At 33.3% G+C, this 11,569-nt stretch overlaps 1 protein-coding gene across 5 annotated transcripts; it reads left to right on the forward strand.

Moving 5' to 3' along the window:
- The first annotated feature begins 6,577 nt into the window (after positions 1-6,577).
- Positions 6,578-11,119, forward strand: LOC109162197 (BTB/POZ domain-containing protein NPY2-like). 5 transcript variants are annotated; one of them, XM_019310943.1, is made up of 7 exons: positions 6,578-6,716; positions 7,295-7,384; positions 8,008-8,136; positions 8,239-8,308; positions 8,613-8,676; positions 8,836-9,797; positions 10,269-11,119. In XM_019310943.1, the coding sequence occupies exons 3-7, from the start codon at positions 8,075-8,077 to the stop codon at positions 10,842-10,844; spliced, it is 1,734 nt and encodes a 577-aa protein (XP_019166488.1). In that variant the 5' UTR covers positions 6,578-6,716; positions 7,295-7,384; positions 8,008-8,074; the 3' UTR covers positions 10,845-11,119. The 5 variants fall into 5 exon arrangements, with proteins under 5 accessions (XP_019166488.1, XP_019166486.1, XP_019166485.1 ...); XM_019310941.1 differs by having other exon boundaries at positions 6,580-6,903; positions 8,613-9,797; XM_019310940.1 differs by having other exon boundaries at positions 6,580-6,716; positions 8,613-9,797.
- The last annotated feature ends 450 nt before the right edge of the window (positions 11,120-11,569 follow it).

The following is an 11,569-nucleotide window of genomic DNA, read 5'->3' on the forward strand; positions in this document are numbered from 1 at the left end:
TGAATAGTCAACTTATGCCACACCCTAGTTTCACTATATATTTCAGTCCATTGACAATCGTTATATCCTACACCACGGCGCACATAGCACTGTGCGCCGCGCGCCTCTCAAAACGACGTCGTTTTGGGGTAGTGTTGGGAGGCGCGCTAGGAAGTTGCTGAGGTTGTGTGTATTTGTTCACAACGTTATGTGTATTTGTTCACAACGTTATGTGTATTGGTTCATACAGTTATGTGTATTTTTTATATAATTATGTACATTCTTTTATACAATTATGTACATCCGAATCATAAAATTTGTGTGTATTATGTTAAAAGTTGATGTGTATTATGTTAAAAGTTTATGTTTATTATGTATTATGTTAGATTATGTGTATTATCTTTTAAAAAGAGTATGTATATTTTGTTATATAATTAAGTACATTCATGTATAACATTATGTGTATTCTAGTATAACATTATGTACATTCTTGAACAGCGGGGTTTTTTTTAAAGAAAAAACTACTGCCATTCACTGGGGCGGAAAATTTCAAAAAAAAAATAATAATTAAAACGATGTCGTTTTGCATCTGGGCGCATAGTGCAACGCGCGCCGTGGTGTAGGATATAAATTGTCGTCCATTGATGTGTTTTTCCAACCGAACAACGTTCTTGCCCCGAGTTTAGAAAAATATCCAAACAATAATTGTACAATTTGTATCAAACTTTTTACACTAAATCTTATATTATTTGATATGATTTAATATATATATATATATATATATATATATATATATATATATATATTGATTTAGAAACTTAAAATGGCAGAAGAAATCTAAGTTAGGAAAGGAAAAAGTGATGGTGGGGCATGGGACAAAAATTTGGAAACTATCTTGCTAGGAGAAAATTTGTACTATGATTTTTTTTTTTTTTTTTTTTTTTTTGAGAACAAAATGTGTACTATGATGGTGAATGGTGATGATGACTTTTTGACTTTGATATATAAATGTGCAACTTACTTCACAATTTTTTACTATCCACCTATACTAGCAACTTTTAGGGTGTGTTTGGTTCATGGGTTTACACATTAAGAATGAGAATCAAAATCATAGATAGTGTTTGGTTGACAATTTTTTAAAACACAATATAATTATGAGATTTGATTACCTCTTCAATTAAAAATCTCATTACCTAATTAAAAAGGGTCGGGGTAGCATTTCATCTTATTGGTAATCTAATTTTTAAGTTCGAATTAGTATTTTTAGAGTTTTGTTTTGATTTTTTATTATTCATATTGATGCTTTGGATATCATTATATATATTAGGATCACATGCCTCGATTTTTTTGTTTTTTGTTTTTTGTTTTTTGTTTTTTGTTTTTGTTTTTTTAATTTTAAAACCTTTATTCCCATTATATGGTCATACACAACCAAACATCAATATTGATAATCATTCCAATTTCACCTTACTAGCAAACATGTAAACTAGCTAATTTCACCAAAACTCATTACCGTTATCAAGTATTTGATTCCCATTACGATTCCGATTTCCATGTGCGAATTGAACCAAACCCACCCTTAATTTCCACTTGCATTTACATATTATTCGAGACTTCAAGTGTCATTATCTTGTTTTATATACTTAGTCAAATTATGTTTATTTTCTCATATATACAAAAAAAGGAATAAGGTTCAAATTAGCTACTGAACATAACTTGAAAATGCAATTTAGCCACTGAACGAAAAATGTGCAATTATGTCACTGAACACTCCAAATGTATGCAATTTCACCTGATAGCAAGTTACCATTAATTTTAGCAGGTTATCGGCTTACGTGGCAGTTGAGTTGACATTTTTAAATAAATTTTAATAATAATTTTTTTAAAAAAAATTAATAAATAAAATAAAATAAAACGCCGGCCACCCGTTGTTTAATTTTAAAAAAAAATATTTAACTTTTTTTTAATTTACTATTTAAATTTATTATTAAAATTTATTAAAAATTATTTAAAAAATTATTAAAAATGCTAACTCAGCTGCCACGCAAGCAGGTAACTGGCTAAAATTGATGGTAACTTGCTATCTCGTGAAATTGTATACATTTGTAGTGTTCAGTGGCCTAATTGCACGTTTTTGGAGTGTTCAGCAGTCTACTTGCACTTTTTTTTCGTTCAGTGACCTAATTGCATTTTCATGTTACGTTCAGTGACCTAATTGCATTTTCAAATTACGTTCAGTGGCCTAATTGCATTTTCAAATTACGTTCAGTGGCCTAATTGCATTTTCAGGTTATGTTCAGTGGCCAATTTGAACCTTATTCCTACAAAAAATTATATATATTTGTCACAAATTAAGTGATTTAACTTGCAAACCTAGTACAAATAACAAATTTTATGATAATTTCTTTTTTTATCCATAAAAAGTGAAATTTTCTCACTTCCAGAGTCTCTACATCCTACCGTAAGATATAGTGACAGGGTAAATTGAGTAAAAGACATTTTTGGTCCTAGACTTATAGTGGCTTGGACAAGTTTAGTCCATTATAAAAAAATTTGCCATTTTATGGATAGAGTTATTGTGGCGAGGACATTTTTGGTCCTCTGTCTATATTTTTGTTAGATAACCGTCTGAGAGAGGGGTAATTACGTCAATATAGGCTATCTCCTTCTATCTATTATATCTATGTGTGTTTTGTTTCCTTCTCGGTCATAATTCGAAGGAGTCGGAAAGTTCAAGTTGCAGTAAAGGCATGGTTGTGGACAGAGCATTTCGTAGTGCAAAACTACAAATAAATGAGGTTCAGAGTAAAGACATGGTTGTGGGACCAAAATCGTCCATCTCACAATAAAGAGACAGCCTAAATTGACGTAATTGCCCCTCTCTCATACGGTTATCTAACAGAAATATAGACGGAGGACCAAAAATGTCCTCGCCACAATAACTCTGTCCATAAAATGGCAAATTTTTTTATAAAGGACTAAAATTGTTCAAGCCACTATAAGTCTAGGACCAAAAATATCTTTTATTCGGGTAAATTACAGTGACTCAGCATTATGTAAATTTATTTTTCTTTTATTCTATACATACATATATATATATATATATATATATATATATATATATATATATATATATATATATATATATATATATATATATATATATATATATATATATATATATAAGAGCCCAAGAGAGTTAGCCCGATAATGGGTAGAAAAAATGGCGGTCAAATTTTTTAATCAAATGAATGGCTCAGATTGATCAGATTTTTAATTTTTCCTTAAGATTTCCTAATTTATCCTTAATGAATGTGATTTTCCGTTAACTTTTCCGTTAAATATTATCTTTTCCGTTAATTTTTGTTAGTTCACCGTTAACTTACTCATTGATTTTAATAAGAATTTAAAGGTCTTAGGTTCGAACCTCATCCCAATCAAAGTTGGCATAATTAGTACTTTATTTTACTCTTATTAAATTAATTAAAAATAATAATTTAGTAGCTACAACAAAAAAAATACATATCATTTTTTAATTTAGAATTATGTGTCTACAATGCCTTTATTCAAAAAAAATTATTCATTATCAATAAATTAAATAAGAGAAATAATTTCATTAGTTATATTGTATTTATTTTTCTGCAATATAAAAATTCTTTATATTCAAATTCATCAATTGATTATATTTGCTACATTGTCCCTACAATGTCTTTATTAAAAAATAATTCATTATTAATAAATTAATTAAGAGAAATAATTTTATTAGTTATATTGTCTTTATATTTCTCCAATGTAAAAATTCTTTACATTCAAATTCATCAATTGATTATATTCACACATTGTCTATTACCTTTTTTTGTGCACTATTTTTTTTAATTAAATATCAAAGTTATAATACAAAATAATGCTATATATTTATTTAGCAAGTATTTTATTAATACCATGAAAAAATTAAAAAAAAATATAATTAATAAAGCTAATCATATTAATTACTTGAAGGATTTATTGACAAAGAGACTATTCAAATCACACAACAAATTGAAGTGAGAACAACTTCGCAATATCCTTGTTTGACAATCAGCAGTTAGCGGTTAGCGTTAGCGGATTATATTAGCGAATTTGACCAACGAATTATATCAATGGTTGGTAAAAAGATATTTGAAAAAATTAGTTGTTTAGATTAACATGTAAAATGACCTAAGGGTATGATGATATAATAATAATAATAATAATAATAATAATAATAATAATAATAATAATAATAATAATAATAATTGTTTTAAAAAAATAAAAAATATAATTAAGTCAATCGTATTAACTACTTGGAAGATTTATTGACAAAAAGAGTATTCAAATCACACAACAAATTGAAGTAGGAAACTATCTCGCAATGCCCTTGTTTGGCAATCAGTAATTAGCTCTTCAATATTAGTATATACGGAGTATTTAATAATTTATGCCCTAATTTTTATTTTCTCTCCCTTATGTTCTGTATTTGGTTTCAACCATACCTATACAATTATTTTATTGACAACTATAATCAATCTTGACTATATTATCTTGCATTTGTAAACTTAGAATTGTCTATTTAAATACACAAATTTAACATTCAATTATCTATGCATGAACAATTCCAATATAATCTTGCATTGATATACTTTAAAATACTTATTTAAAAAAATATTGGGCATTATCTCAATCGCGCAATGCGCGTAAAAAACTAGTATATATATATATATATATATATATATATATATATATATATATATATATATATATATATATATATATATATATATATATATATATATCCCAAGTAAGTATTTGTTTATATATCTTGTGAAGGAAATCTGAAACAATAAAACATTCCATTATACCTATGTACAATAAACTTGAAGCTAATTGGAGCCTTAGGCAGTTAGGCCTTAGGTCTTTACACCTTACACCTTATCCCAAATTTTTTTAAATAAAAATTAATTATTAAAAATTATTAAAAATGCCAACTCAGCTGCCACGTAAGCAGGTAACCTGCTAAAATTGATAGTAACCTGCTATCCGGTGAAATTGCATACGTTTGGAGAGTTCAGTGGCCTAATTGCATGTTTTTGGAGTGTTCAGTGGCCTAATTGCACTTTTTGTTCGTTCAGTGGCCTAATTGCATTTTCAGATTACGTTCAGTGGCCAATTTGAACCTTATTCCAAAATTACCTGCATCTTTACCTTAAGAAAAGGTTTATTGTCGCCACCTAAATAACACTATGTTTACTTTCAAAAAAAAAAATAACACTATGTTTAATTATAATATATTACTCGCATCAATCTAAATCTATGCCGATTGACATCATAGAAAATTTTAAAAATCTATTATTTTTAAAAATATGAATTTGATATTTAAGAAGTATGCATAAAAGTTGCATATGGTTATAAATTTCAAAGAAACACACTTTTCTTAAATACTATCTACTGAATTAGTAAATTAAAATCTTGCTGGTCTCACACAAATAAATTTGTCTCTATTGTTGGGTTGAGTTGAGTCAAGCACTAAAAAAATGTTTTTATTTAAATCTTACTCTTTAACATAAAAATATGTTTCATTCACTAGCTCACTCTTTTCTGTAAGAACTCTACTACATGGACTCTCAAATCTTACTCTATAAATTTTACTTATGTGACGGATTCTGATAAGTTATCTTTTTTCACGTAGGTCCAAATACAAATGTCTATATTAAAATTTTGATGTGTATAAATAAAAATGGAGAGTACATATACTATGAGTTTTTTGCACTTTTAGTCCCACGACTATAGTGGCACTGGCAGAATTGATCCACGACTTTTGAACATTGCAATTTTAGTCCACGACTATTGATTTTTTTGCAAAAATGGTCCTTCCGGCCACTTTTCCGTCAAAATTTCACCGGAAAAAAAAAATTCTCCATTTTTAGCCGGGTTAAAATTGACATTTTACTTATCTCAAAAAATTAAAAGAAAAAAATTGATATTTGACTACATACAATATTACTGGGCTACATACTACTGCCCCAGGCGGCGGAGTTCCTGGAGCAGGCGGGGCTGTCAGTAAGTGGCGGAGTGGCCGTGACGTTCCCCGGGCTCTGGCAGCAGCATTGGAGTGGTACATGTACTCTGCCGCCTGGGGCAGTAGTATGTAGCCCAGTAATATTGTATGTAGTCAAATATCAATTTTTTTCTTTTAATTTTTTTGAGATAAGTAAAATGTCAATTTTAACTCGACTAAAAATAGAAATTTTTTTTTTCCGGTGAAATTTTGACGGAAAAGTGGCCGGAAGAACCATTTTTGCAAAAAAATCAATAGTTGTGGACTAAAATTGCAAGGTTCAAAAGTCGTGGATCAATTCTACCAGTGCCACTATAATCGTGGGACTAAAAGTGCAAAAAACTCCCTATACTATTTTCCTTTATGAAATTTTAAGCTTCCAAAACCCAGTTGACTTTGACTAAGAGGAAAGGAGGAGATAAAGAAAAGTGGATGTCAGTGGGGGCGTGCGTAACAACACAAGCCGTGGTGTCTTAATCTCGCACACAGAAAAGATGATAGTATCCACTTTCCCCTGAAAATTGATAGTACCAAATATATATGTTATGCTCCATAGCGAGAAAACGAAATATATTGGGGCGAGGTGTCCACTTTTGCTTTCGTTTTTAACAAGAAAGGAAAATTCTGGTACCAAAAACTTTTAACGCCGGTTCTAGCAAAACTGGTAAGCTCGTAAAAAAAGAAAAGAAGAGGAAAGAAATACATAATGGCGGTGGCCTCTGTAGTTTCTTTTGGTTGGTTTCTGTGCACAAGTTATTGTTGATAGATTTGTACATGTGGGTTTGGCCTCATTTGTCTACTCTGGATATCCTCAAAGTTGTTTCTTGAAGCAATTGAGCTGCAGATTGGAGGTGACATTTTAGGGTATAGTAGTGATTCTATATATCACTGTCTTGATGTATGTGAAAGAGACGACTTTATTTGTTGTGTTCTACAAGGGTTAATGTAAGTAGCAAGTCTTGGGTTTTGTTGAGGTTTACAAGGAGAGTGACTTTTGGGTTGTGTCGTCTATTGAAAAGCTAAGATGAAATTAAAAAACATGGTTTTGGAGGGGATCGGAGTTTCTTTCATCTTTTCTTAGTTTCTAGATGCGTATGTTATTTTAATAACTGCAAGATTTGTGTTTGATGAAATGATTCTTTGAGTTACCTCAGATTTTGGTGTTTGCTGATGTATGATTTCGCCTTAAATAATGCATATTTTATGATATTCTCTGATAGTCATTTGTTTATTATATTCCAGCTTTGCAAAAACTGTGGGGGAGATGCTTGCTGTCTACCGTTGTGGTGGTTTCTTCAACTGACAGCGAGATGCTGTTTTCCGTTGCAGCAGGTATGATATATATTTAAAAAATACGATTTTATATGTATATATTAAGCATGCTAGATTTACAAACATGTGAGTTCTTTATGAGGTGGAAACTTTGGAACTTTATAACACAGATTGAATCTTTAATGAAGCTTTTAGTAATATTGTTTATGGTGGAGAGAAATGGAGAAGGGAATAAAGAAATGAGAAGGAGAGACGTGGGTGCAGTCAGATTGATGTGTCTCTGGTTTTTGGGAATAATTTAGTGTTGAGAATCTGGTGGTTATGTCTCCTGGACTGACTAGGTTGCCCGGGGTCCATGGGGCTTTGCCGCCGATCAAGGAAACAATTTCTTAGCTCTGGCTCTCTTCCCGTTTAAGTGAATCATTTCGATTCTTTAAGCATAAAATAACCATTTCTCCGATCCATTTCTCTACCTTGCCTTGGTTGCTGTCAAGATTCGGTCATACAAGGCATATATCCTTCCCATCTTGGAATCTTATTACCCTCCCCTTGAAGTTCAGAAATTTGGTCCCCACACCTACCTTTGAGTCCTTCTATTTTCTGCCCAGATTTCGGGGTTAGTTGAATTGTATTTGATCTTTTAGTCTGTCAGCCAATGAACACAGAGGTATTTCATTTTACAGTTATCAGTTGAGTGACAGACATTGAAGTATAAGATCGAGGAACAAATCTTGAATTGAAGTTGCCAAGATGAAGTTCATGAAACTTGGATCCAAGCCTGATTGCTTTCAATCAGAAGGGAACAACCTCAGGTAAGATGTTTTGCTACCCTTCTCAAAAGTTTATTACTATTAAGCTGCTTATTAGTTCATTTTCCTTTAGTAAATTTCCGGAACTGAGAAACTATCCCGCAGATATGTTGCTTCTGAGTTGGCCTCCGACATCATCATTCATATTGGGGATGTGAAGTTTTACTTGCATAAGGTATGATGATAACTAAGAGATGAGTAGATGACTATGAGCTAAGAAGTTCTCTTTAAACTGTCTTTCTACAACATATTATTGATGTCTCAAACTCTAAAGAAGTTTAACTTGAATAGTTCTGTGATTGTCTATGATTCGAACCCATGACCTTTGGTCTGGCTCTGATACCAAATTGAAGCATGTGCTCTATCTCAACTAAAAGCCTAAGCTGATAGTTGGATTGTGGCTATATGCTCAACACCCATGAATTCAATTTATGCGTTGAATACTTGATACTGACTGACTGCCCAAACTGGTGCTGCAGTTTCCTCTTCTGTCCAAGAGTGCTCATTTGCAAAAGCTGGTTACAAACTCAAATGAAGGGAACGGTGATGAAGTGCACATTCGTGACATTCCCGGAGGGCACACTGCCTTTGAAATATGTGCCAAGTTCTGTTATGGTATGACCGTAACACTGAATGCTTACAATCTGATTGCAGCACGGTGTGCTGCTGAGTATCTGGAAATGAATGAAAATGTCGAGAAAGGAAACCTCATTTACAAGATTGATGTTTTCTTGAACTCGAGCATACTTAAAAGCTGGAAGGATTCGATAATAGTTCTTCAAACCACAAAATCTCACTTGCCTATGTGTGAGGAGTTGAAGTTGGTCGGCCATTGCGTTGAAGCTATAGCTTCCAGGGCATCTATTGATGTTTCCAAGGTGGATTGGTCCTATACATATAACCGGAAAAAGATTCACGAGGAGAATAATGACATCGATCCTAACTTTGATGGTGCAAGAAGCCGGATGGTGCCAAAGGATTGGTGGGTTGAAGACTTGTCTGAACTTGAAGTAGATACATATAAGCGCGTTATTATGAGTATCAAGAACAAAGGGATTGTCTCTGATGAAGTCATCGGAGAAGCTCTGAAAGCTTATGCTTCGAGAAAGTTGCAAGGCTTTGGCAAGGGTGTCATCCAGAACAACGATGCTTCGAAGTATCGCTCAATATTGGATACAGTTGTGTGGCTTCTGCCTTCCGAGAAAGGTAGCATCTCTTGTGGTTTCTTACTCAAATTGTTGAAACTATCCATTTCACTCGATTTAGGAGAACATACCAAGGGCGAACTAGTTAAAAGAATCGGACATCAACTGGATGAGGCCTCCGTGAATGATCTTCTGATTCGAGCCTCAAATGGGGACACAACCCTGTACGATGTCCACGTTGTCCAGCAAATGCTGAAAGAGTTTATGTTGCGTGATCAAGACTCTGATGAAACTCCACTAGAAACTTGCGGTGAGATCAACCATGCTCGAAAGCCAGCAGGCATTTTATCCGAAGCATCAAAACTGATGGTGGCAAAGTTAGTAGATGGGTACCTTGCTGGGATTGCAGAAGACCCCAATCTGCCCTCCACAACATTTGTTGGTTTGGCCGAGATGGTCTCAAGCTTTCCCCGCCCTTCTCACGATGGACTTTACCGTGCAATTGACATGTACCTCAAGGTGAGATTGATTTCTTCACCCCACCCTTTTTCTTTAAGATATATAATACAAAATCCCAAAATAACAAGCAGTATCTAGTGCCAAGGACCTTGTGGTCTAGTGGCACCAAGTTGCTCTCCCATATGGGAGGTTGTGAGTTCAAGCCTCTATAGGTTGAGAAAATAGTTATGAACAGATACTGCATTGTAACAGAGCCAGTAGTACTAAAAAAACCAAAACAAAACAACCAATATCTAGTCTTTAAACTCTAGTCTTTAAACTTAGGATTGTGGGTTTAAGCCTCAGTGAATGCGGTATTGACTCTTTGTGTTTCAGTAGGTTGAGACTGAGGCGGTATTGACTCTTTGTGTTTCAGTAGGTTGAGACTGAGGCGATATTGACTCTTTGTGTTTCAGTAGGTTGAGAAAGTAGTTATGAACAGATACTGCATTGTAACAGAGTCAGTAGTACTAATACGTGGTATTGCTTTAGAGGCACCCTGGGATCAGCAAGAGTGAGCGGAAGAGAATATGCAGGCTGATGGACTGCAAAAAGCTCTCGGTAGACGCCTGCATGCACGCTGTTCAGAACGAGAGACTCCCTATGCGAGTCATCGTACAGGTTCTGTTTTTCGAGCAAGTGAAGGCCAATGGAGCATCGTCTGGTTGCAGCACTCCCGATCTTCCCAAAGCCATCAAGGACCTCAACAGCACCTCGTACGGGAGCTCAAGATCCGTGGCGACTAATCCAGAAGAAGACTGGGACGCAGTAGCCTCTGCGGACGAGCTTAAAGCTTTGAGAGGCGAGCTGGCTGCGCTGCGATTGGGGAATACAAGTGCAGCGGAGAGAGTTAAGAGCACTAGTAATGCTGACAAGGCGGCCATTAGTAAAGTCAAGGGCTTGCTAATGTCGAAAAGGATCTTCTCGAGAATGTGGTCAAGCAGCAAAGGCGGCGGAGGACAGGGCGGCGGGGAGAACAGCGGCTCGGATTCATCAGACAGCCTTGGCTCCACCATGGAAGAAGCAAAATCTTCACCTTTAAGAAAGGGTAGGCATTCAGTTTCTTAGCAGCATCAATGTGTAGTTTCTTTGGGTGTTTTCTGGTTTTCCTTATTAGTATGTTAATTAAGAAACTAGTTTTTGTCTTTGTTTTCCAATCCACCAAAGAATGAAGGAAACAACAGATCAAATAACCTTGTCTCTGTAGCCTGTAGGATGGATCATGGATGGCCTAAGCCTTTTGTTGTCGGTCCAACACCACAACTTTATGTATAGAGAGATCTAGTCTTATAGCTCTTCTGCCTCACTCTCAAATAGTCAAATTACTATTATGAATTTTTCAATAAGGTGAATTACTAACCTAAAGTACATATTTAATATATTAAATACTCATTTTAAAGATATTGAAACCTTCTTTTCTTAAGCTTCATTATTTGTGTAATAAAAGTTTATTATATAGTATAATATTAAATAATGAACCTTCACTATACAAGTAATGAACCTTCAATATATTAAAAATAATAAATTTTTAGTTTATTTAAAATAGACATTTATTCATTATCCATATTGCATAGTATAATAAGTGATTCTTTCGAGAGAGGCGAGTTGAGTCCAGATGAAAATGTAATATTTATATTAAAAATGTAATATTAATGAAGAATAAGGATAATACTTTTAAATCAAAATGTAAAAGATACATTTTTTTTTTTTTGTATTACATTTTTTTTTTTATATGTAACAAACATTTTATTCCTGATTAGTATTATAGTTTTTCCATATAAGTATTATATTTT

This window comes from Ipomoea nil, unplaced genomic scaffold (genome assembly GCF_001879475.1).
Source record: "Ipomoea nil cultivar Tokyo-kokei standard unplaced genomic scaffold, Asagao_1.1 scaffold2926, whole genome shotgun sequence".
Taxonomy (NCBI): Eukaryota; Viridiplantae; Streptophyta; class Magnoliopsida; order Solanales; family Convolvulaceae; genus Ipomoea; species Ipomoea nil.